This window comes from Ptychodera flava, chromosome 8, assembly GCF_041260155.1.
Source record: "Ptychodera flava strain L36383 chromosome 8, AS_Pfla_20210202, whole genome shotgun sequence".
NCBI lineage: Eukaryota > Metazoa > Hemichordata > Enteropneusta > Ptychoderidae > Ptychodera > Ptychodera flava.
Genome location: NC_091935.1, coordinates 32,218,242 through 32,245,159, shown reverse-complemented (window position 1 = coordinate 32,245,159; position 26,918 = coordinate 32,218,242). Strand labels below are relative to the sequence as shown.

The 26,918-nt window shown below is 36.7% G+C and overlaps 2 protein-coding genes across 2 annotated transcripts; both read left to right on the top strand.

Moving 5' to 3' along the window:
* The first annotated feature begins 4,778 nt into the window (after positions 1 to 4,778).
* LOC139137952 (uncharacterized) lies at positions 4,779 to 7,636 on the top strand. Its single transcript, XM_070706189.1, has 4 exons — positions 4,779 to 4,895; positions 5,249 to 5,359; positions 6,098 to 6,229; positions 6,999 to 7,636. The coding sequence occupies exons 1-4, from the start codon at positions 4,818 to 4,820 to the stop codon at positions 7,014 to 7,016; spliced, it is 339 nt and encodes a 112-aa protein (XP_070562290.1). The 5' UTR covers positions 4,779 to 4,817; the 3' UTR covers positions 7,017 to 7,636.
* A 1,415-nt stretch (positions 7,637 to 9,051) lies between these two features.
* Positions 9,052 to 18,086, top strand: LOC139139101 (neogenin-like). Its single transcript, XM_070707883.1, has 9 exons — positions 9,052 to 9,379; positions 9,662 to 9,732; positions 11,020 to 11,263; positions 11,493 to 11,795; positions 12,419 to 12,658; positions 14,584 to 14,656; positions 16,515 to 16,617; positions 17,041 to 17,093; positions 17,918 to 18,086. Exons 1-5 carry the CDS (start codon positions 9,121 to 9,123, stop codon positions 12,643 to 12,645), a joined length of 1,104 nt encoding a protein of 367 aa, XP_070563984.1. The 5' UTR covers positions 9,052 to 9,120; the 3' UTR covers positions 12,646 to 12,658; positions 14,584 to 14,656; positions 16,515 to 16,617; positions 17,041 to 17,093; positions 17,918 to 18,086.
* The last annotated feature ends 8,832 nt before the right edge of the window (positions 18,087 to 26,918 follow it).

Genomic DNA, 26,918 nt, shown 5'->3' with positions numbered 1-26,918 from the left:
TACCTCTAACGGTAAAGGGTTCCTGTTTTATTGACAGGATAAACCTGATCTGTTGGCCTGCTTTTCTACAGCAGATATATTTTTATAGATAGAGCAGTACCATTTGCCACGATATGAAGTACATCTAAATAATAGGATAACTATCCCAATACCTGTTTACACATTATCAGCAGAGATGTGCCACATCCAACTCTGGCTGAAGCACCAGCTAAATTCTTCCTTTGTTTAGGAAATATAAAACCGCAGACACTGCATTTGACATTAAAACTTCCAATCCAAGTAAAACCTTGTAAGAACCATTGAAAATATATTATTTACAACATTAAATTGGGTCATCCGGAGATACTCACAGTAAGTGGTAGTACCGGATATCTGGAGAGGGTAGGGATTCCCTGCTTACATTCCACAGCCATCAGGATTAGTAAAAAATGATACAATTGTGAGTAATGCAATTTAATGAAGTTTGTCAAGTCATAGCTATGCTGTCACTCAGAAGTGTTATATTCCAAAATACCGCAATATGAAGTCTACTTTCCGGATATCTCTTTGCGTCTCTAGTCTAAATGTCTTTGTCTTTGGTTTTGTTTCTGTCGTTTTGAAATTATATGTATCAAAACTATATGATTTTCATCCTTCCTGAATGATTTTGAGTGAGTAAGTAACGAATGGTGTGATAGCAAAAGATGATCATGAAGACCTGAATCTTGAGCAATCGCCGATCGGCTCTTGTTCGGTATGAACATACTGTATGCACTTCTACAGAAGGCAGAGTAAAACTGTGGTAGTTACGTTGTTATTTCACGTTATTCTACAGGGAGAAAACTTTGCTGTAAATTTTACTGTAAAAGAGCTAAATAATTCCTGCCCTTTTTCAGATCGAGAATGTGTTGCTCATGAGCCTGATCGAATCGACTGTAACACAATGGGTGGTGGAGAACCGGCGTGTGACAGTATCGATTGCTGCTTTCAAGAAGCACCATATGATTATCCATGGTGTACATTTCCCGGTGAGTATAAGCCAGACCATTACGTTATGGGTGTGATGACATTTCATGTAACTCGCCTTATGACAACCTTTATGAAGTGAAATGGAATTAAAAGACGCTTTATGACCCAAGATTTTTATTGTTATCGAAATTTCTTCGTTTCCTAGTTTGAGAGAGAAATGATAGAGTCAATGGTCTCAATAATTCTATACGTTCAAATAATGATACTTCATCAAACGTAACAACACGAAAGGTTTTTGAACATAATTTGATCACATCCTCCCCGCGTAGTTCTCTAACTGAAAATTTTGTCGTGATGCAAAACCAGAACATAACATGCCGTGATAGCCTATTTGCAAACTACAGCTTTTGGTGAACCCTTTCTAACAAGAATTATGATAAACAAAGTAAAATGCCCACAGGTTTGTGGCATTGATTTATACCGGTAATATGATGATAAGACGAATGACGACGAGAAAAACTGATGAACAAGCACAGGGACACAAGGCATTATTGGTTATAGTAAGAGTATAAAAATATTAATAAATTATGATCATGAAAACTTTCTATAAAATGAAATATTTGTCATTATTGTATAATTGTAAAAGTGCCCTACAGCATTCGAATCCTGAATGATTACCAGTTTTCATGCCAAATTTGCGCAGTTGTACTACAGACCCTGTTATTAAATGTACGAGTATGAATATTCTTGATAAAAAATTAATATTTCTGTCATTATTGTATACTTACAAAAGTACCCTACAACACTCGAATACTAATGACGATAAGTATTTATGCTAAATTCACACAATTGTAGCACAGACCCTCAAATGATAGTTGCAGCAGCAGCATTGCGCAGTAACTTGATGCAAGGTCACAGTACTGCCTCTGCAGACTCCCTGAACAGTAAATAATAAGAAGGGGGCTGACTCTGACCGTCCAAGCAGTGCACAGGCCTTCAAATAACTTACGATTTCTTCCTTGCTACTTGTTGATTTTCAAAATTTCTCTTGCACTGCGGCAAGTCGATAGATCAGGAATCGAACTGGCCTGGTTTTAGACCCTTAACCGTGCGACGTCGAGAAATGATGCATCGTTGAGAGTTCAGGCCATTTTCAAAGTACTCCCGCTTTGCCGGCAACGTATCTGATTTGCATAGATTCAAAATTTGCGCGTCTCATTTTCACGACGTTTGTGAGGTGGATTGATCATTAGAATTTATAAAGTATGCTGACATCATTGACAAAACAGCCTATAACCTGCACAATTCAGGGTTTTTTTGAAAGTATACAATAATGACAGAAATATATAATTCTTACGGGCAGTATTCATAATGATCATTTTTTTACACTCTTGCTATGACTGATAACGCCTTCTGACCCTATGGAATAAGTAGTTATGTGACAGTCACTATCTAATCTCTTTGCCGACAAAGCTATGAGACACGCAAACATGACTATAGCTGTTCATTGACATGGCTTTAAACATGATGAAACAAGTCATCGTCGATTACACAGTCCCAACTTGTTAACGGGTACTTTGATTACAAGTCCTTGGAGCGAATAGAATCCGGTTCATTAATTGGGTCTGTGTTTAAAGATGAGTTGCATGGTGATGACAACGTAAAACCAATGTGGGCTGCCACCGTGATTACAATAGGTCATTAAATAAGTTTAATAGTAATTAACCAACAATATGTTGCCAAACATTTGTGCATTCTATTATAAAACTGTATCAATGAATATAATCACAGCACTGTTAGATCAGTTTAATGAATTTGTATGACATTTTTCTGGACAAATCACTCTAACTAGGAAAGTTCATTAAATATGTCAATTAAAAATTAATTAACATGACACTGGTAAGTGTCTTTATTCAATGTTAAATCAATGTTAGCTCAACATCTGTACCAAGTTTCATGAAATTTGATATATGGTTTCTCGCCATATCAGCCAAATTACGAAAATTCGTTAAATATGCAAATCAGAAGTTAACTGACATGATACTACACTGATCTTTGCATGCCAAAACACTACTTGAAGATCAACATCTGTACCACTTTTCATCAAATTTGATACAGCATTTCTAGATATATCACACAAATTATAAAGGTTCATAAAATATGCAAATTAGCAATCAATTGACATTATACTACGTAATGTCTTTGCACAGTACTACAGTACTGAAAGATCTAAATCTGTACCAAATTACATCAAATTTGATGACGTTTCTGGACAAATCACTATAATAAGGAAAGTTCATTTCAATATGTAAATTAACAATTAATTTGAATGACACTAATAAATTTCTTCATTCAAATGTTAAAACAATGTGAGCTCAACATCTGCACTAAGTTTCATGAAATTTGATGACCATTTCTTGACATATCAGCCTTTAATTAAATATGCAAATTAGCAGCTATTCACATCATTACACCACCAAAAGATCAATGGCTGTATCATTTTTCATCAAATTTGATGCAGTATTTCGAGACATATCACACTAACTATGAAAGTTCATCAAATATGAAAATGAGCAATTAATTGACATGATACCGCTGAATGTCTTCATTCAGTATTACAGTACTGAGATATCAACATCTGTATCATGTTTCATCAAATTTAATGCAATGGTTCTTGAGATAGCACGCTGATTTGGAAAGTTCATAAATTATGCAAATTAGCAATTAATTCCCATGACATTGCTAAGTGTCTTTGTTCACTAATATGAGACTGTGTGCTAAAGATCTGAACCAAGTTTTATCAAATTTACTGCAGTCTTTCGAGACTTATCACCCTAATTACAAAAATTCACTAAAATATGCAAATTAGCAACTAATTGATGCAGTACTGACTATGTGCTATCAGAGCTCTGTGTGACGTACATCTTTACAAAGTGTCATCCAATTTAGTGCAGTCGCTTTAGAAATAGAGCTCTTTTTCAAAGTCATTGCTAACGACATAGTCCCCTCTTTTTTAATAAAATATCCGTCATATTAGATCTAGTAACAAAAAAACGTGCATTTCTATGATATAAGGAGTAATCCTTGTACGAAGTTTGAATGAAATCGCTCCAGGCATCTCTGAGATATCTGCGTGAACGGACGGACGGACGGACATGACCAAACCTATAAGTCCCTCGCACGGTGTCAGTGGGGACTAAACAGCTGTCTTATTCGTTCGTTCAGTGAAACATCGGTAATAGAACAGGCAATGTCCCATTATCAGCAAATGTTTCGAAAAAAATCGAGGTTAAACCAGATCTTAAGGTTAGAAGTAGGCGGATTTGTATGAATTAATGTTAGTACTACGGAACCTTGCTCTTATTTTGCCATGTACTAGGCTTCTGACATACATTTCACATTTCCTTCCTATAGGCAAGAATTCTTTCCTGTATAAATCCAAAGTAATAATTAAGACCGATCTTTATATTTGTCGAATTTGTAGTAGCTGAAAGTATTCACCATATTCTCAACAATGGTCACATGAAATTGCCTAGTTTGAGACAAATCTTTTCACCCAAAGACTTTGTCAGAGTGATGAAGACAAATGGCATATGAATTGGGGAAATTTTAAATCATTCTCTTTACACAAACATGAAACATATTTCAATAGACTTCCATGCTCGTTTACTTCTATTAATGCGTATTAATGTATAAAGAGCAGTAAACATCTTGAATACTACTTGAATATCTGTTGATTTAAAATAAATTACAATTGGCATTTATCCTCAAAATGTTTACTTAGCACACCCGATACCCTTAGGTACTTCCCGTGCTTGTAATTGCAGTACACTGTTCAATAGCACAAGGCGATAGGGTTAACTGTGGAAATGTTAACAATGCTGATGACTGTTTGGATCGAGGATGTTGCTGGGAGAGCTCATTGCAAGGACAATGTTTTCTTAGTGGTGAGTTACTACTGAAGAAATGAAGCAATTATCGAAATAAAGGAAACGGAAATTTATATTGCTGTCTAATCATCAGCAAATAAAACCGCCTTCTCGTATATCACAAAAGAGAACAGACACAATTCTATCATTCTCAGAAATAAATTGTCACAAAAATCCACAACATAAAATTAAAAATCGTAAAAACTGTTTAATTATTGAAGCTGCGATGATATCTTGTACGGTTATTAAATGATTTTTAAATACAGGTACACCCATATACGATTTGATACAAAACTACATAATGCAGAATTGGAAATTCTTTCACGGTAATGGTCCGATCACATTGTTTTTCTATCATTGAATTTCTTAAGCACTTCAGTGTCAAATCCCAAGCGGAGACCGCATTGACTGTGGTTCAAAATCAAGACACGAATGTCAAGCAAATGGATGTTGCTATGACGGTATATGTTTTCATCCAATTGGTAAGTAATTTTACAGTCTTCATAAAATCTATCTCATTCAACAAGTCGTTGTTATTGAAGACTCATATAAACTGACCGGTAAAAACACAAGTTTTAATAATGGTGTATCTGTTTTGACCTAAACCACGCGAAAAGTGTAGTGTATGTTTGCTATTGACTATTTTTTGAGTAGGATTTAGATGCTTCATGAAACGTCCATCGTTTGTGATAAGTGTAGTATATGTGTGCAGCAAGTTTGTCTTGCATTTTGATATTTCAAATGAATTTCTGTATGCCCCGTAACTTAGAAATTCAGTTCTTTTACAGATGGTGACATAAATATAATATGCCTTCAAATTCTGTTCATTTGACACAAATTGAAAGGATGTTAGACCAGTATTTTTCAATAGTCTGGCATGTAACTGTTTTGAGGATCCATCACATTATTTTGTTCTAGTGTTTTATCACGAAGCAGGATAACAGAAACGAAAAAAAGGATAATAATGTCGAAATAGCTATAAATGGGTCATAAAAGTAAAAATCAATTATTGGTGAAACTGGGTGTATCATTTACATATTGTGTTGCCATTTTCATTTTCATTTCATAGAAGTAACACACACGTTTCTTTCAGCATAATTAATCAGTGAAAGAAACTAGGACAGTCACTATGGTTTACATATATTGTGTTGTGATTTTCATTTTCATTTCATAGAAGTAACCTATGTGCTATTTTGTGCAATGTTCTATCTTCGTCACAGTGTGTGAGGATAACACATTTTATGGAAACGGCAATTGCATCAGCTGTAACTGTAATACACCCTGTAAAAAGACAACCGGTGAATGCGACAGTTCCTGCCAGTATGGATATATTGGTAGTACATGCCAAGATGGTAAATTATTTTATTGTTATGATCCTAGGTTATATTAAAGTTGCTCATAGTCAACATTGCAACAAGGGCTTTACGTCATTATCGATAGATTATACAAACAAACATCCATTTCATAATTCTCGACGGCCTTTCCTCTTGGAACATTTTAATAGTAAAGGCTCTATAACGTTGGATTTCTTTGAATATACCCTGGAAATCTATATTGTATATCCCGAATGCAACCTCCAGTACTGCTGTAATTGCATGTTTCTCGAAGTATTTCATTACAACATTACGGCAGCTGCCGCAAGATTTATATTGCGATTACCCAGCCTTGAACTTCATGACATGGGACCGTCCTTGCATTTTCGCCTTCCACGGCTTAATTCCCAAATATGTCAACACTTAAACTTTGGCTGAAACTAGCTTTCCAAACTTCCAACTTTAAACGATTCTCTTACCTAATCAAGTATAAAAATCGGGGGTCACCTTGCTACATTTGATACAAGAGAAACAAATTGCATTTACCGTTATTTGAAATTCAAAATGGCCGACATTCCTGTGTTATCTTTATGGGGAAAATAAAAATATCGATTTTCGAAAAACTGAAACGCTGAAGTTTCCTTTTACCCCAAGAGCGTTAAAAAGAACCCCACAAGTGGTAGATAATAAATAACTGGTAACGTTCGAGAGTCCTATATCTGTCGCAAGGTGCATTCTACCTTAAAATCATAAGGTCTTTACGGCGAATAAATACAATTAAAAAGACTTACTTTCATTACTTTCATAGGAGAAAGCACACCTGTAATTAAAGAATTTACTCAAGATGAAAAGCCCAATTCAGGATATTTTGCAACCTTCACTTGTACAGTTCAGGCCAACGAGGAAAACATGGTTGTTTCAGTACACACACAAACGAGCCAGTACACCGGCGCTGTTACGAATGGTATCCATCCAAATTATGAATTTATTAACAATTTCGACAATGTGTTTGTCAAAAAAGATGAAAATGTTACATGTTCATTGACGCCGGGTGGTCAACAACAGTCAATGGATGCTGATGCCTACAGTAAGTATAAGGCAACATTTTGCAACAATATGTTCAGGGATACCAACATTTCTGTAACGTCATTCCCCTTTGTTTGATATATACAGTATTACTATATTGTATAGAGCTATGACTTATACAGAATAGTTTATATTAGCGTCCATAGACCTAGTGTATGAGTTTATTTTTTTTGTTTGGTTGTTTGTTTGTGTGTTTGCTTGCTTGCTTGCTTGGTCGTTTGTTTGGTTGGTGGGTTACTGCTGAAATCACTGATGTGTTCAAAACGTCAAACAAAGGCCCAGCCGGCAGCCGCCAGCGCGTCTTACCGCAAGATATTCCCAGCTGTCACTCAACTTGTCAAGTGAAAACATCGACCCGCCAAACTCAAAAGATCGTGGCGCGAAATAGAAAAGTTGTACCCGCCAAAGCAAATCTGTTAAACCACGCCTCCAATTTTGACCTCAAATTTCACGATCACCACTTTCTCAGACGTTGTTCAGACATTATGGTCCTGTCGACTGGCGCGGCCGGCGGCCATTCTGTCGTTCATCTTTGGAAAATTGTAAAATTGTGAGACGATGCACAGGATTTACCCGAACAGAACATCGACACGCCGCGGCGCGGGAAAAACACCAAGAAGCATGTCCGAAATCATGGACTAGGACTTTGTGAAATATGCAAGAACTGGAAATCAAAGAACTGGATTTTGTTTGGGTGTTGTTCAGAAAAAAAATTCACATATTCATCACAGCTAGCAATATTTTCATCGGTGAATTTCTCATAGGCTACTGGCGCGGCGTCAGTTTTTTAAAAGTCCATTCCCAAACTGACCATCGGCTTCTCACACCTCGTGCGACGGCACTGGTTGAGACATCTTCTGCACTATTGCCATATTCGTCATTTTCTTTTTCTTTGAGAGATATCTAACGCTTTACACGATACAAAAGCGTTACCATAAATTTCGTAACCCACGATCGCTGAAACGAAACTTTTCGCCACCTCTCTGAATGACGAGAAAATCGCCAGTAACTTTATCCCACCACGCAGTAAGATTTCCATGACAATCAAATCCTGTAACTCGGCAAGATTGTCTTCCCACTCCTAAATCTCCGTTTGAGCCATTAGGTGTCACAGGACGAAGTAAACCAGAGAATTGGTTCAAGTCGGTGAATTTTCAAAAAATAAAATGATCTGTAAAAGTTCATCGTGTAAAATTTGGCAGCCAGGTCAGGTTTTCGTAGCGTTCAAACGCGTTTTTATTTAGTCTGTGCAGCTACAGTGAGTTAGTTTGTGCCGGGTGAAACTTCCCTGTATCGCGTTCACCCCACTCAACGCGTTCATATCATCCTATTAACACGTTTCACATGAAAACAGAACACAAATCATTGCATTCCAAGGGTTCACCCAACTCACACGTTCAAAAATCATGAACTTGAACCATGTCTAGTAAAGCAGTAAGTAAATCGAAAGAAAAGCTGTCCACAAAACACGCTTCAAACACAGTGTAAGTGTGCGGTGGTCGGCGTTTGGAAGGTGGGCGTGGTTTTATGTTTTTGGTCTTGGCAGTCAAACTTTTCTGTTTCGCGCGTCGATGTTTTGAATTTGGCGCGTTCATGTTTTCGGTTGACAAGTCTTGCTGACAGCCGGAAAAAGTTGCGGTCAGACGTGCTGACGGCAGGGTCTTTGTTTTACGTTTTGAATACATTAGTGATTTCAGCAGTAGTTAGTAAGTCAGTTTATTGCCTGTTTACTAACAAGAATCATGACACTATGATTATTATGTATGCCCATATATGTTTCATTTCAATGAGTCCAACCGGTGTTAACACGTGACCCATGGATAACCGATATCGATAAAAATGAAATGAAGGTAAATTGGTATGATTGGGACAGCTCTGTTGATATTGGAGATGACCCAATAGAACAGTATGAACTTTGGTATAAAGTTACTGGCGATGATGAATTCGAGGAATACGACACGACAATCCCGCCGCAAACGACCATACTTGTCACAGGGTTGGCACCCTATACAAGTTACACATTGGCTGTGAAGACATATAGACCTGGTGAAGGCGGCGGTGGCGAGTTAGGTCCAGATGTGAGAGAACAAACACTGTGTGATGGTAGGCGGCTTAATCCTTTGGATATCACGCTAAGAAATTGTGCCTTGTTTGCCTTAAAAATAAAAATCATGGCAACAGAAAATTAATTTCAGAATGATTTAAACCAAACCTATTATCATATAAAAGGTAATACCTGCGGATCATATTTTTGTGTAATTTCGAAAGAAAAACTACATGTTAATAAAGATTAATTCAATATTTCCCTGACTGAATATTATGGATAAAAGTTATAGCAACGGTTGCTTTTGTCTTGAGTGATTCTTACATGATGTAAAATATCAGTTCCATTAGGAAAGCCGACTGTGGAAACGGCCAGGACGATCAGTAAAAACGAAATTGTGGTATTTTGGGAGGTATGTAAATGTATATTTTCAATAATAGCTCTGTAATAATTATGCCATTAAGTAAAGTGATATCGCCGTTAGCTGACTTAAGTCATTACCATTGTATTGAGTATCATTAACTTGTCATGAATAGTATTTGAATACCTTTGCTGAGCACCGTGTTAGGTTGAGGTACATTACTGAGTGTCACTTGTGTTGCTGACAGAAGCCTATCTGTTTGCGTTTGTAGCAAACGTGTATTTGGACAGCGACTGTACGAGCTCGGAATGTAAAGAGACTGACTGAGTCTAAGTCTCAAACGTTAAATACGTTATACAAAAGAAATAGACCAGGCGCAGTTAACAAGGAATCTAATAAATGTAATTAGATCTACTTCACATTTTAATCTGCTACTTTTATAGATTTTGAAATAGTTTGAGGGGGAATAATCACTGTTTGAACGCGCCCTCCCACCATAATGTGAAAATTTCACCTCTTTCTCGTTTGTTTTCCTCTCTTTCGAATGCCGTGAAGTAAATCTCTCCGCTTTCCCTTTCTCTTGGTCAAAACCCTCTAGCTTACCTCTCACTAAAATGCCTCCCTATTGCCCCGTTTACAAGCCATTAGCAGTCCTCACTTTTCTACTGCATTGCAAGAGAATGAAAATTCTTCCGCTACTAATGAGCAAAATATACGTCTCCCTGCTCGCTCACTCGCAAGGAAATTGATTCTGAACACATTTTTTGCATGACCATATTTGTCATCTGTTCCTACAGCAAAAAAAAACAGGATGGTTGTCAGTCTCATATACATTACGTTTACTTTTTTGTGCATGGCACACAAGTTTTGTAGATAACATTGTAGATAAAAAGAACCGACTCATTTGAGTGTCTGGATAGAACCAAAGGGAATTTCTAAATTAGTTATCTGGTTGATAGTAGAGACTGAAGTTAATTAGGACAGCACTCTGGCTAAACAAACCATAATGCAATGTATACGTAGTGATGCCAATCTGTTTTTTATAGACACACAAGGGTAAACAGTGGGGTGGAGAGTTACATGATTAGTATTTCACTCAAATGAGTCGGTTCTTTTTATCTACAATGTTATCTACAAACTTGTGTGGAACGTACAAAAAAGTAAACGTAATGTATATGAAACTGTCCAACCATCCTGTTTTTTGATGTAATAGGTTTTGTGACAGGAAGAAAACAAAAGGCAATGCTGTTGATGCAATATCATGTACTCTTTTTGCAATCAACTTATGTAAGCTAATTTTAATAGGCAATTTCTTCCAACCGTCTTAAACGTTAAAAGGTCGACGACACGGACTTGGAACCGAAAACTCTTCAATGTGAGTCTGTGACGTCATACACTATATATTACCGAGTTGCTGGAACTCAAACAGACTACGATCAGATAATTGTCGGGCCAGATGAGACGAGTTTCCTACTCGATGGACTTGATCCCTGCACAGAATATGAAATTAGCATGTCAATGGATAATGCGGCGGGAAATGGACAATTGAGTGATTCTGTATTCAATACAACACTTTCGTCAAGTAAGTGTCTGATCGTATTTGACTGAGGGGAAGCTTACATGATTGTGCTAATACATAGACTGTCTATGGCTAATGGTAAATGGGAACATAATTTTGCAAAGAGGTACCTTATATGACCTTGAATTTCAATTTGTAACATGCATTTTATCAACAAGTGTAGGGCGACAGATAGATGTCTACTTACTCTTTCCCTTTCTGCAAATACAGTGTTCTCGATTCTCACACACAGCTCCGCAGGAGGTAGAATGGCTTTCAGCAGATGCAATATCGTCATCGGATATTAAAATAAGATGGTCCCTACCGGCAACTGTAGACTGTCCCCTGGAAAGTAATAAACTGGACTTTCAACAAGAAACTACGTATGAATGTGGGGATAGACAGATTTTCGAAAGCATTTACTTCGACACAAATCAACTTGAATACCTGGTCACAAATCTGTATGCGTTCTCTATTTACCGAGCTACAGTTACTGCATATACAAACGCCGGGGGAGGAATCCCTCGCTCTACCATAGAAATAACGCATGAAAGTGGTGAGTATATTGATTGGCATGCACAAAGTGTGTTAGGACTTCATAGTTTCGGTGTAAAAGCTGTATCTTTTTTCAGGTCTTTTATATGGGCCCTCTTTAGTTCAAAATGTGCATATGACCCAGCATAAAGCATTTCAAGATGGTGTGCGTAATCAATGTCGTTGTGGCTTGTCTTCGGTTTTTAGACAGTTCTTCGAAGAAAGACATCAAGATATCCCCTGTATCACTTCATCTGTTCCTGTCTACTTCTTCCTTGTGTCAGAGTTGCAGCAACTTGATTTTCAATTGCCCCCTCTCGGCTGTTCGGTTAAGTTCCTTTTGCATAAATAATTTCAGCTTTTTTATAAACATGGCTGTCCCTGCATGTTCAGTTCAGCATTTAGTCTGAGCAGACTGAAATCAGTAATTTCACCGCTGAAAGGACCGTTCACATATAATTTGTTTATGCTAGTATTTGACCTGAGGCGTTTCAGAATCGTTTTAATGGACCCAGTGTGCACACGATAAATGTTCAACAAGAATGACCTAATAGTGCAGGTGATGATTGGCAAATATGTGTTGGCATAAATGTCAATACAAGCCGTTAATATTCACGTTATTCCTATTTATCTACCTTTTTCCAGTTCCTACCGCACCTAGAGACGTATTGGCTAATGGTCTGTCTGAGATGAAAATAGAGGTGACTTGGACAGCACCTAGGTGTCCCAATGGTACTGTGAACTCATACATTCTTCTTTACTGGGAGTCACTCGATCAGAATATCACAAACGCTGTTGCGGCACCTCAAGATTGTTTAAGATTACACAAACGCATTCAGCTGTGTGATTGGCGACCTGCAGCCAGAAACTAATTATATCGTTCAGGTAAGTGATGATGATGATGATAATGATGATGATGATGATGATGATGATTGCCCTGATGACCACTACGAACGTTATTGATCTTTTTTATGTTAATCTTAAATCTATTTACAAGTCAATTTAAGGTGGAGTTGCACGCAACGCAGCATATTTTGCTCAAAATAACATTTGTGCAAAGATTCATTCACCGTTTAGCTTGTCAAGCTGTCGTAAGTTGGATGAGAAAAAATGTACAATTATGCAAAATTATGCAAATCACTATTTCCTGGCTTCACTTTCTTCCCAATTTCAAGATTTCAAAACAATTAAACTCCACTCTGGCTTGGTCAAACTGTAAAATTTTCAAATTATTTTTTTAAATACTACATAACGAAAAGACTATTTTACATCTTACATATTGAATAAAAGGATTTAAATTTTTCGCACCATGATTTTAGGAGTGTCAGCCTATCAACTCCTGCCATTTTTGAATGAGGATAGATAATGCAAAATAAAGTTTGTAGTGGGTTTTTTTCTACATATACTCTTTAAGTTTCAGAAAATAGAATCAAGTTTTGACACCAATATTTAGGTCTTCTGTCCCAAACATATATATCCCCTTCATTTTTCGAGCAAACTATGACTACCATACTAAACGTTTCGCTGCGTTTTGAAAATATATAGTATTAAGAGGTTTCCTTGTCAGCCTACACGAGAAATATTCCTTTGAAAAACATGTTGGTTACATGCAACTCCACCTTAAGTTGTGTAGATTTTACCCGCATTGAAACCTCTTGATCATTGTAATGGCATACATGGTTTTGTATATTACCGTGTAGCTTCAAATCAGATATACAAAAAATTGCTTCTTTTCATATCGTGAATGGTTCCCGCCATACAGACTGATACCAATATTAACTCGTTCTTTCTGAAAATGAACCTGTCTGTCTGGCTATGCATAGCTAGAGCTTTGAGATCTTGAGCATTGACAAGTACCTAAGGGTACCTATGCCACAGCATGACCAATATTCACGTGTCAAACATGTCTGCAAAAACATGTGTGACTCATAACTCAATGGTGTCTGTTATCGAAATTCATGCAAATGATTGTCTCACATTTCAATAACGGCAACAATGGCAATGGCAATACAGTTTTCATATTTCTGGAGGAAATATCTCCTCCTCTAATGCAAGTTGGTAGATATGTTTCTGGGGATTGCGTCACTCAGAGATGCTCGTATAATACAATTTTCAAATTTAAAGTTATTGGGCAAATATTCTGTATCTAATGAAAATTAGTCTTAGATCGTTTTTATTTTTGCCTTTTTAAGTTTTTGTTGTTGTTTTCTCGCATTAATTTTAAGGTGCTTTGCACCGAGTCAGACTCTGTTGTTGCTAAAGTCATAACGATCTGATGTACTTGTAATTTTAATATTCTTTATAAGTCTTGTTCCATACATGTACCATTAACAGGTAGAGTCAGGCAATTATCTCGTTTCTCGGCTAAGGAAAACCCGAACGGGGCTATTTTTGCTGCCATATAGCCTGTTTCAATCATTCATCTCCTTGACATCTAATTGAAGGTGACTTTTGTCCTTCGGAATCTTATGCACGTTCAACGTTGTTTAGTCGATCTTGACATGAATGAAGTTCCCTGGACTAATTTAGAATTGAAGATGACGAATAGTACTAGCGTTTTATAAAGCATTCATTTGTTCATTACAATTCGTAATAGGAGGGCACCATACTTTGTTTTCTTGATTAGTTTGACATGTGCAGTTATCACGTTATTCGCCTTACTATAACGGTTATTTTGCTTTAAGGCACATCATTAAACATTCCAGTAACTTACTGTATTTTCGTTATACTGAACACAAACACTATTTAGAACCTGAAACAGTCAAAGTACTACGGTTGCAACTCGAGTTTTACATTAATTTCTTCACCAGGTGTCAGCTGAAAATGGTTGTTGTTTCAGTGCATGGAGTGACACAGTTCAGGGAAGCACTCTACGCGTAAAGGGTAAGAAGTATTTTATGCGTTTATAAACGTTTGTATACTACATTGGAAATTAAAGCTGTCGGTCAAGTGCAAAGACAAATTGAAAACAAACATGATCAGAAATAATACGGCGCATGTTCATCATGGAAGCATTGACATTGAAGTACAGAAAAGTTCTCTTCTTCCAGTGTGCATTAGCAAAGAGACATGTTTCGAACAAATCGCTGGTCCTTCATTTATGTCCACACTCGATCTGACAGAAAGATCCAAATGCAGACAAATGCATTCAGAAATGGACAACATTTTACTAGGGTTATACTACAGCTGCGCAATATCAGGTATTTCCGTAGTGGCTTTTGAAGGCCGGCGCCTTATTGGGACACATTAGTGTCAACGTGCCCACAGTGTTTTTTCCAGGGTGTACGAGGTAACACAAAATTCTCAATCACAGAAATTCAACAGTTATTCCAACTATAAAGATGTGTAAATTTAAAGTAAACATTCGTTTTACATGGCCGAAAAATACTTTATCTAATGAAATGTCACAGTAGATATTATGAAGTGGATCTGCAGCACATTTCATTTTTAGTAAATTGGTCTTTTCAAAGCTGACGATTTGTATCTTGTCAAAATATTTACTTTGATATGTATATTGTGCTGCTATTATAAAAATGTACACAACAATCAACTGAAAAACTCAGCTCCGAGTCATCGTACTCAAAGCTATGTACTGGATATGGTTATGTTAATCGAGAAACGATTACGTATGACAATAGTCGCTATCGTGTACACATCCAAAGTCTGTCCTTTCGTGATATAAAATATGGAATTTATAGCCTGGGTGTAGTACTTCACAACAACCGCATCCATGCCATCGATGTTGTTATATAGGAACCTTTTGCGTCGACCTTCCAAGAGCTGCTTAATTTAATCGAACACTATAGAGGTCGGTATTTGTCGCACGATCGAAGTTTTTGAGTGACGTTAAAATTTTGAGAAAATCAGTCGTGATCATTGCAATCCAATAAAAATCCAAAGCGCACTTTTGACCAAAAAGTCGTTATGGCATTAATATTTTTCATAGACTCAGCGACGATACTCCGCACAAACTAATGAGCCTATATCTTTCGGAAACACAGTTACGTCACTGTAAGAGTAAATATACAGTCAGAACTAATCATAAAATATGCCATAAATTGGGTTTCACACGCTTTGCTTGTAACTTGCATTTGATCTTCGAGTGTCAGTTGTAGCTTGCTGAAACGACGTGACAGTGGCCGCATCGTCGAGATTAAATTGAGGGTTTTTAATTTTTTTCTGCCTTTGAAAAAAAATAGCTTTGTCTACGGTGCATTTCTGGGCCTGTACTTTCTTTGAAATTTGCAAAACTCCATTGGAGGTACATTTTGAGTCATTGATTAGTATGTGCCTCGCAAATGCGGTTCTTTGCTCAGGATTGACACCTTAAAATAATTAATTACTAGCCTGTGGCATATTGATAGCACTGCAAAGGAGTATTTAAAAAAATAACTCGGTATTATTCGCGAAAACTCCTTTTTGCGAAATATAATGAGTAACTGGTATGTGTATGTTCAAGTATGTTATTATTGGTTCACTTTGGACAATACCAGTAACGAAATGACCGTTATTTTTGTCGTTGGGGGCGCACGATCATTTTGTCACGTTATTCTCCTCAGCTGAAAAAAAATATTTCGGAGTGATATGTAAATAATTACTAAATAACACGATACAGAGACGTCCTTGTAAACTATCAAACATAGTGAGGAGAAGAAGACAAACTGTCAGACCACACAGTATCATTTTGATATATGTCTGCAGTCACGGTTTGACGTGTCATTTCCACACATTGCCCTTCCAGTGCCTGGATCGTCTGTTGGATTAATAGTGTTTACTTCCATTATATCGACGCTTCTTATATTCCTTATAACCCTGTTCCTTCTCGGTTACCTGTATACCAAACGGTAAGACCAAAAATAGATTATCTCTGTTTCTCTATTGTTGTTTATATTTCCTGTAAGTTTTTCGAAGTTAAATATTAACAATACCGTATTACCTAACTTACATGTTATACATGTTCTGTAAAACCAATATGAGATAAATAAATGGTCATTTATTACATTTGTACATTTACAAATCTTAAAATAACGAAATGAAAGGAATTGGCAATATCTTACTTTATAGAAAACTCCATCAGATACATTTGAAATACCGAATATAATATTTATTTCTGTGAAAGGAATTGGCAATATCTTACTTTATAGAAAACTCCATCAGATACATTTGAAATACCGAATATAATATTTATTTCTGTATATACGTATTCATTTATTCTTTTGTTTCGTTTTCACTTTATTTGCATATTTGAGTTAACCTGTGTTTTTCAGCACTGGAAAATCATGGAAAGAAATATTTCCTAAAACTAAAAAGGACATGCCAGGTAAGTTTTTCTTATATCAAATGTATGTTAGCAAAGGTAATTCAATACTAAAAGGTATTCCGAATTAATTTGTTAGGGGTTCGATACAAAGTCTAAACATTTTTTAAAACTGCAAAAATTTTCAAAATCCCTGTCAATGTCCGCAACGTTACTTTTTGAAGACAAGAATAGTCTGCCATAATAATGGTGACACAGTCGCGAACCAAATCGAATCAGCAATGTCTAGGTCTTGCCTGCTCTGTAATATTCGAATGGCGATGTGCGCGATTGAACTATTGGTGCAGATATGAATAATTACAAATACCCACTCACACGCTATATCGCACGTCTATGGTTCAATAAGCAATCGTTTATCTTTTTATATGCTACATTGGGAAGCCAGATGCGAGATCTTTTTGGAGGCTAGGCCCTGAACGCGTTTCAAGGGACCAATCACTTGAATGAACATTTTACTTCTGAATAATATTTCAAAATTTTGAAAAGAGTGGTTGTAGAAGTCTACCGTGTTCGCCGCGATTACAGACTGCGGTCAACGATGATTAACAAGTTCGTAGACCGACTCAAATTATCAAATTGTTTGGTACTATGATGCTATATAATACTATATATGATGTATCAAAATTTCAGCATAATCCTCGACGCCCGTAACACTGTGAATGTTTGAAATGCGTGTATGACCTTGATAGAATTGTATTCTGTTGAGATGTTCATTCCTATATTGTACAGGATACTTCTAATTATAGCTGTTTAATATGGCATACTACATACGCAACGGAATGTAATCTCTATCATTCTTTCTCGATTTACAATGTCTTTTGTTGCAGAAGATACACAAAATAGGCCACAAGACAGTTTTGCCGATGACATCAATGCTCAATATGCCGATATAGATGACGTCACGCAACGATCGACAGAACTTAAGTCCTCTTCAATACCTCAGGACAAGCAAATAGACAATGAAAAATCATTGTACACAGAACTAGCAAGGGAAACGGTAAGATTTCTAAGTGGGTATTACGTAATATTTCAGATTTCGTCAAAAGGCCGAATACCAAGGCACACTGCATGCATGGGAACATCAATCTATACCTTCGAATAGATAGCAAGCTTGTCCTACTATGTTATACAAAAATGTTGCATGTCCTGTTCGGTAATGAATATCGCATTGGTCACAATAGTCCTTGGTCGATATGGCGCAATGTTTATGATTTTGTATTAAAATGCTGAGACACTATTCCCTTTTGTCGTTCATAAACGTTTACCAATGATCCTTCTTGTTAATATTGAGTTTCAAAAAATAACATAGTCTCGGTTTCATTACAGCTGAGCGAGTCGGAGTACACATCCCTGAACAATTCGGCAAAGAGCAAAGACACTGCAGAGGTGGTTTGTTAAATGCAGAATTTATAATAAGCTTTAATATAATTTTACCATAAATGAAATGAAGAAATAGGTCTTTGATTTAATGCTTGTATTTTATTCAAGATTTCAACTTGCAATAGATGGTACTAAATCATTTAACGAAGAGGTCTGCATCTACGACACTCTGGAAAAATTCGCCACTCCTAAAAGTTCCTAAAATACTCACCTGAGTAAGTTATGCTTTTCCGCTTGTTTGCTTCTCGACGACATATTTCAGTAAACAGTGAAACGTACTGGTGGGACCCTTGCCAATATTGATGGCATGTTTCTTTAATGTATACAGACTGCACTAAATGTATTCTTCGCATACACAGAATTCATTGCAATTTATTATGACACTTTCGTTGCGATTATTCGCTTTGTACTAAACAATTGACATAAATGGGAAAATATCCATTAACAAATATTATGTTCACAAATTACCAAATTACCAAATTGTCAAAAATTACCCATAATATAATATCTTTATAATCATGTCAGGGTCAATTGCAATTGCAACACAGTGAGGGTATGCCTGAATGAAATGTTTTAACAGTTCCAAGATTCGAACAAGCTGAAAGTCACTGATAATTGTTGCAATGTCGAGTGAATTATAAAACGTAGCGGCCCTTCTGAATGGCGATGTCTGTGCTAACAATGACTAGAATTGTAAATTCAAAGTACAGCGATGTAAAAGATGACATGATTAGTATATAGACATACTCGTGAGCAAATGAACGTTTTGTTTATACCGAAATCCCAGTGGCACTGTCTTCCACTTTGTGTTAGACATTGAACTGCAGTTTCCTGTGCGCGCCCTGTTTAACTTTTTATCGACGGTTATTAATTTTGTATCCCTTGATTTGCGCTCTTGTATTGATCCATTTCGTTTCATTTTTTATTCGGAATCATGGAAATGTCATTCTTAAATTATGGCTCTGATATTTTGTGGGAAATTAAAGTCAGGGGTACCATTTCTTGACACGTTTTCAGAAATCTGAGCGCTTTCATCTGTACAGGCAATAAAACCAATCTGTTGAATAGTTTAATTTCTCCAAAGATAAAATAGGTTCATTCTTTGTTATCGAGAAAAAAAACTTTCCTCGGCCAATACACTCTATTTCACAATATTAAAAATGAATATTTTAATTTCTTCACTGGGTCTTGTGTATATGTAAAGTAAAGGTTTCCGAATCACCTTAAGAGGACTTGACAGAATATGCATACTTGGAGTGTAAATACTGTTTCAAAAGAAAGAATGTTGTTGAGTGAGAAAAAGTGAAAGATTATCTTATTTTATGTATCTGAAAATGTAAAAATTACGAGACATCAATTCCTTCTTATTATGCTAGCTGTTTCTGCAAAATACTATTTTCTGGCCCCTGCTATTATGTCTTTACTCAGTTATAAAAACCCTTCTTCTACGAGTAAAGGGAACATTTGAGCAGACAATGAACGATTGTACATAGTCTTCACGCAACGTCACTTAAATGATCTTTTCTCACATTGAATTTAAAATTAACGTATTTAAAGATAAATATTACACCTTGTGCATATTTGAACAGCTTTGTTGTTAAACAGAAAAAGAGTAGTAAACACTCCGTCAGTGCTCCTTAGTGCTTCAAGTGATGTACATGCTGGTCACATGTGCAAGACATGTCGATTCTGCGCCCTATATATTTTAAACTCTCTACTGTTAAGGTGGTTGGAAAGGCTAGAGCGTCAGTTATAAATTTCAACAAAACTATTAAAATATAAAAGTAGTCAACATTCTCTGTGGAATAAAAAACTAGACATTTGGGCACAAAGGCATTGCAGAGTTATAGCCTGTTAAAACTTCTGAAAAACTGACCAAATAGAAGAAGTTGGGGAGTCCATAGTGTATTAACTATGGTAGAGGTCCCCTAGCTTTTAATAAAACGTTTGAAAAGGGAAAGTCATTATTTGCTGTTTTTCAGGAAAGTTTGACAAGGCGGTGCTGGCATTCAGAGTGAGTGACTGCTATTGTATATGCATTTTTAGATTCTTTGAGTGTCAAAGAGGTGTCAAAGTGAGATTAACCAAACAACTGCTCTATGACTTCAAACGAGGGGTGCAAATATGGCTTGTTTTCAACATTTTTGACAGAATAACAGTTTTCCTACATAATTGTATACCAATTTAATCCAACTTTGAAATGAGATATGGACATGGAATTTTTACAGTCTATTAACAAGGTTACAGATAAGATTTGTGCGGCACAATTTTTTCTGTATTTTAAGTACTTTTTAAAAAATCACATTTTGAAATTTGAAAGAATTTTTAATAATTTTTTGATATATAAACCCATGTAAAATCATAAAAACAAATTTTGTTTACAAATCCTGCCGTACAAATCTTACAATAAATAGTGATAACATATAACTAATTTGGTAATATTAATACTATCAAATTATTATTAAATTCAAATATGTAAAAAAATATGAAAAAATACATTTTAATATTTACTGGTGTCATATGGCTGCAAATATACAATTTTTATATTCGTTGGAGAAAATATTAACTAAGGGAGTTACCCTGAAAATTTGAACTAAATATCTTGATTCTAACACTTGAAACTTGACATTAACTCTGAGAAAAGAATTGGTGCAAAAATAGCCTTTCCAACCACCTTTTTAAATACAGCCAGGTTACTCTATGCAGCAGACATTGACGGAGGCCACTACCCATCAAACAAATATAATACAACAGCAATGGCATTGTCTTTTGCATAATTTCTTGCCTTCTTTACTTTACCTCAAAGGAGACAATGTATGTCTTCATCACTCTCTTACAAGTATATGTTACAGACTGGGGCAACAATTTACATTGTAAACATATTTAGATGAAAGTTTTGCCCTTTCCTTCATCACTTACAAAAACAAAATATGGGGAAGTGTTTTACAGTAATGACAAACAGTCAGCGGTACTGTCTAGTTCGTTTTCATTTGGGAAACATAAGAACTTTCGATATTCAACAATTACTGTAATTAACGCTTGCTTTTTGGACAAAATATTTATTATATAGATATGTAACTAGATATGCATAGTGATGAATTTACGATTATGATAAGTTAGGCGTGTAGTTGAACATCCTTTCTTTGACCCTGATTGGACAGCAAAGCTTGGCTTTATACTCTCATTTCATTTATGCATCAATAACTTTCAATGATATGCTTACATTCTGCATTGACACTCAGAGACATGTTGCTATTTAGCCAGATTTTGTTTTGTTTTACACAATGGTTAATACATTCATTTTTTTGCATTATATTGTCCGTTCATAGGAAATATTAAATACTTCAAATAGTCCTGTGTGGCTTTAAATTTAATGATTCAGGATCTTGTTGTAAAATTTACACTTCTAAACGTCTTCTTTTTCTGTTTTTCACACTTTCTTGGATAAAATTTGGAAGTATGAGTAAGAAAATTCGAGAATTTCAAAAACAATAACTAGCTTGATAAACAAATTTTACTCAATATCTGTCATATTTCCGGTTCACCATGACGTAAAAATATCATCTTTCAGAACTGTGTTTTCTAAAATATTCAGTACTGACGCAGATGATACTAGTAGGTACTGGCATAGTAGTGATTTGCATCCTTCTATTCTGTTCTCACTCAAACTTTCAACCAGGTTTGGCAAGTGACTCATGAATTACTGCTCTTTGACACTTTAAGACTTACTCAATTGAAACACAGAATTTGCTTTTACAGTGCGATATTCATGTGATGTCCTGTGATATTGTATTACAAAGACAATATACATCATAGGAGCAGATTTGAATAATGAAAGCGTTATTGCTGTGAACGTGAGTCAGAGTGTGACTAAATTGATGCTATGTTTAAACCACATTGCGTGTGATTCACAATCGTCTCTAAATAAAGGACATATTGGATCACAAACAATTCAATGAGTCAGGCTATTGACTTTGTAATACTTCTACATTTAAAGTCAGGTATTCCTAAAACCCATCATATCTATCATTGGCATTTACTTTGATTAGTTGCCATGGTTCAAAAGAAAGTGAATTTCCAATTTAACGGGAAAGCATATATATAATGTTATGAGTCTATTATCTAACGTAACCAATAGGCTAAGCGTGCAATAAATTTGACTCAGAAAGGATATGTACGAACAAAAATATTAAACACTTAGCTCGTGAAGCCAAAGCACATTAACTTATTACAAGATTAATCAATACAAATTCCAACTTTTACATATTTATAGAAGTTATCTAACATTGTACTGTATACAAAAGTTAGAAAGCCTTGAAATGTATTTGGTACTTGGACCGAACTGCTGAAACAAGCATTTGTTTGGTGAGATACACCAGTCTGGCTTACATGCACTTCTACTCGTATGCGAGCCCTTCCGTTTAAAACCTTACCTTATCAAGTAGGGCTAGGTCACGCAATCGGGTATGAACATACTCTTGATATGTGACGGTCCCATCGATACCGTAACACGAGGAAATACAAAATATTTTAATTAGGCCTAAACGAGGATCATTGTGCGATTGGCACGATAAGGAATTTCCTTTTTGTTCATTAGCAAAATGCTTGCATACTAACTTTATTAGTAATCACATGCTGATGTTGATCATTTTCACTACACTAGGCATGTGCCATTAAGATGATTTACTAGTGAACCTAAGTAAAACCGGGAAAACATGTTGATGCGTCGTATCAGATCATTGATTTGATGTATGCTCTTTGTCTTTTTATTTAATTGCTGTGCTTAAAGTAGAACTATTACTGGCTAAAATCAATGCGAATGTTAATGACTGCAAAGGCTCAACTCAAGTTCATTAATATCTGTATATTTTTGTTGGTCATGTGCCACCAACGTCAGCACAAAAATGTCTTTTGTTTCACCAAAGGCAATAAATAACCCTTCATTGCCCTTCCAAATCACCCGAAAATCGCTGACGGAACTGCTTGTAGAAAGGAAAAAGGTATGACCACAAACCTATCGGTTGTCATGTGATGAAAACTATTCTAACCTAACAACTCGCGCAATGGAGAGTCATGGGTGGACGCAAGCGGCTCACTGATATGCATGCGTCACTGCAGTACTATGAGCAGTTCTGGCGGCATGGTCGCCGCCACTGCAATCCTATGATTCTTGTGATTGCGTCATCTCACGTCACGGCCAAGCTTCAATAGATTTTACCGTGATCAAGATTTCCAAGTAACATAGTTATGAAATGGCTAAATTAAATGTAAAATAAATTAAAATGCATTGAAAAAGTATAAATAAATGCATTGGATAAAATACCACGCCCTTCGTCAGCGTCAGCAGTGCGAGCGCTGCACGCTGGCAGCCGTCTGTGTCAAGGTACCCCACCGTGGCACAAAGCACGCTGCAGCGCGCTGAGCAGTCGGTGGATCTCCGCAAGACACCAGCCAGCCAGGCCGTGAGAATATCATTCAAGACCTGTGACGAAGAGGGTATCTTCAAAAAATCATTATCCACAACCCATCTACTACTCACGGTGAACTATCACTTTACTGAAATTACATAGCTGCGCAAGCTTATTGGCTCAGTCACAGTGGAATATTAATGTTATATTTAGCACACCTTGCGAACGTTGCCTGGTAAAGGTCGCAAGATCAAGAGCAGGTGTTCTTGTTGTCGGTCGATGACAAAGCTGGCAGGAACGTACATCGGAATACCGATGTTTGTCCCTGCTCAAGTGGTATCTAGTCATACATTTCGGTTGAAATCACGAAAAGCGGACTTAGCGCTTGCCAAGCTCGTTTACACTGTTACAGAATGGTGATTTCTAAAGCCGAGGTTTCTGCCATACTAGTACTGCTCGCGAATTTGATCCTCGCAACTTTTGGGGGTAAGTGAAGCTCTATAATTGTTCTTTTCATATTCTCAAATGATCAGAAACTGGGGAAGGGGAGCTTTTTAGACAACACGCATACAGGTATATACTTCCCTGGCTTACTCTGTCGTTTTGCTCATTGCGAGTAATGTCCCTTTAATTCACGTATTATCAGATCGCAGAATTTAATGTTTATTTGGTAAAAGCAGCAAAAACGTTCGTGACGACCAATAAACACTCGAACATAAATCACTTGAGTCGGACGCAAACAAACAGTAATGACGTCCTAACAACGGAGGAAATAGTTACACAGCAGAGGATAATATATCATGAGAATGGTTAATAGTACTTGGAAAGAACTTAACTTTAATCACATTGATTTGCAAAACTGTCTGTGAGTAACCTGAAATGAAAAACAACATTTGACTCTATGAACCAGGAAATACAAAGTTCTAATCGTGTATATGATATTGTCACGTTATATTTATGAACTTCGATCCCGTGGTAGGACTTCAGAATTTCTCTTTGAAACAATCTACATTACATCAGTACTAATTAAACATGATTAATTAACTGATTAAACCTTCATCAAAAACAGCCTGCACTCTGCACAGTGACAACAAATCATAGCAAAGAAATTTGTAAGGAAAAACAATAAGCATTCACAGGACACTGAAACTGCCCAAATGCATTTTACTTACCAGAGTATTACTATGTTCCCACATATCTGCTTGAGGCAATGATGATGTTTTGCTTATTGGTACAGTACAGGGGAAGTATGGATTACACCCTCTCAAATCATAACGCCCTTGTAAACAAGACCTGCGTTACTTTATAAGAACCCTCGCTTTATCATGAAGGTCTAGGCTACTTCATAGGTTGGAAAGTATACGTAATGCAATTTCCTGTTTACGGCATAACAAATAAATCGAATTTCAGACAACTATGACAATAACATTTAAGAATATCCTCTGCATGTGAGAGATTGTAAACTGGCTTTCATCCATACAAAATACTGCTGAAATCACTGATGTGTTCAAAACGTCAAAACAAAGGCCCAGCCGCCAGCGCGTCTTACCGCAAGATATTCCCAGCTGTCACTCAACTTGTCAAGTGAAAACATCGACCCGCCAAACTCAAAAGATCGTGGCGCGAAATAGAAAAGTTGTACCCGCCAAAGCAAATCTGTTAAACCACGCCTCCATTTTGACCTCAAATTTCACGATCAACCACTTTCTCAGACGTTGTTCAGACATTATGGTCCTGTCGACTGGCGCGGCCGGCGGCCATTCTGTTGTTAATCTTTGGAAAATTGTAAAATTGTGAGACGATGCACAGGATTTACCCGAACAGAACATCGACACGCCGCGGCGCGGGAGAAACAACAAGAAGCATGTCCCGAAATCATGGACTAGGACTTGTGAAATATGCAAGAACTGGAAATCAAAGAACTGGATTTTGTTGGGTGTTGTTCAGAAAAAAAAATTCACATATTCATCACAGCTAGCAATATTTTCATCGGTGAATTTCTCATAGGCTACTGGCGCGGCGTCAGTTTTTTAAAAGTCCATTCCCAAACTGACCATCGGCTTCTCACACCTCGTGCGATGGCACTGGTTGAGACATCTTCTGCACTATTGCCATGTTCGTCATTTTCTTTTTCTTTGAGAGATATCTAACGCTTTACACGATACAAAGCGTTGCCATAAATTTTGTAACCCACGATCGCTGAAACGGAACTTTTTGCCACCTCTCTGCATGACGAGAAAATCGCCAGTAACTTTATCTCCACCACGCAGTAAGATTTTCATGACAATCAAATCCTGTAACTCAGGCACGATTGCCTTCCCACTCCTAAATCTCCGTTTGAGCCGTTAGGGTGTCACAGGACGAAGGTAAACCAGAGACTTTGTTCAAGTCGGTGAATCTTCAAAAAATAAAATGATCTGTAAAAGTTCCTCGCGTAAAATTTGGCAGGCCAGGTTTTCGTAGCCATCAAACGCGTTTTTAATTAGTCTGTGAAGCGAGCAGTAGTGAGTTACAGTAGTAGCTTCTGCCGGGTTAAACTCCCCTGTATCGTGTTCACCCCACTCGACGCGTTCATATCATCCTTCTCACACGTTTCAAATGAAAACAGAACATAAATCATTGCATTCCAAGCGTTCTCTCAACTCAGACGTTCACAAATCACGCACTTGAACCAAGTCTAGTGAACCAGTAAGTAAATCGAAAGATAAGCTGTGCACAAACACTCTTCAAACACAGTGTAAGTGTGCGATAGTCGGCGTTTGGAAGGTGGGCGTGGTTTTATGTTTTTGGTCTGGGCAGTCAAACTTTTCTGTTTCGCGCGTCGATGTTTTGAATTTGGCGGGTTCATGTTTTCGGTTGACAAGTCTTGCTGACAGCCTGGAAAAGTTGAAGTCAGACATGCTGGCTCCAGGGTCTTTGTTTTTACGTTTTGAATACATTAGTGATTTCAGCAGTATATCGAGCTGTGTGCTTTCCCGACATAGAGGAAACGAATTTTAATCTCTTGGTTTTATTATTGTTTGCAATCAATTACAATGCC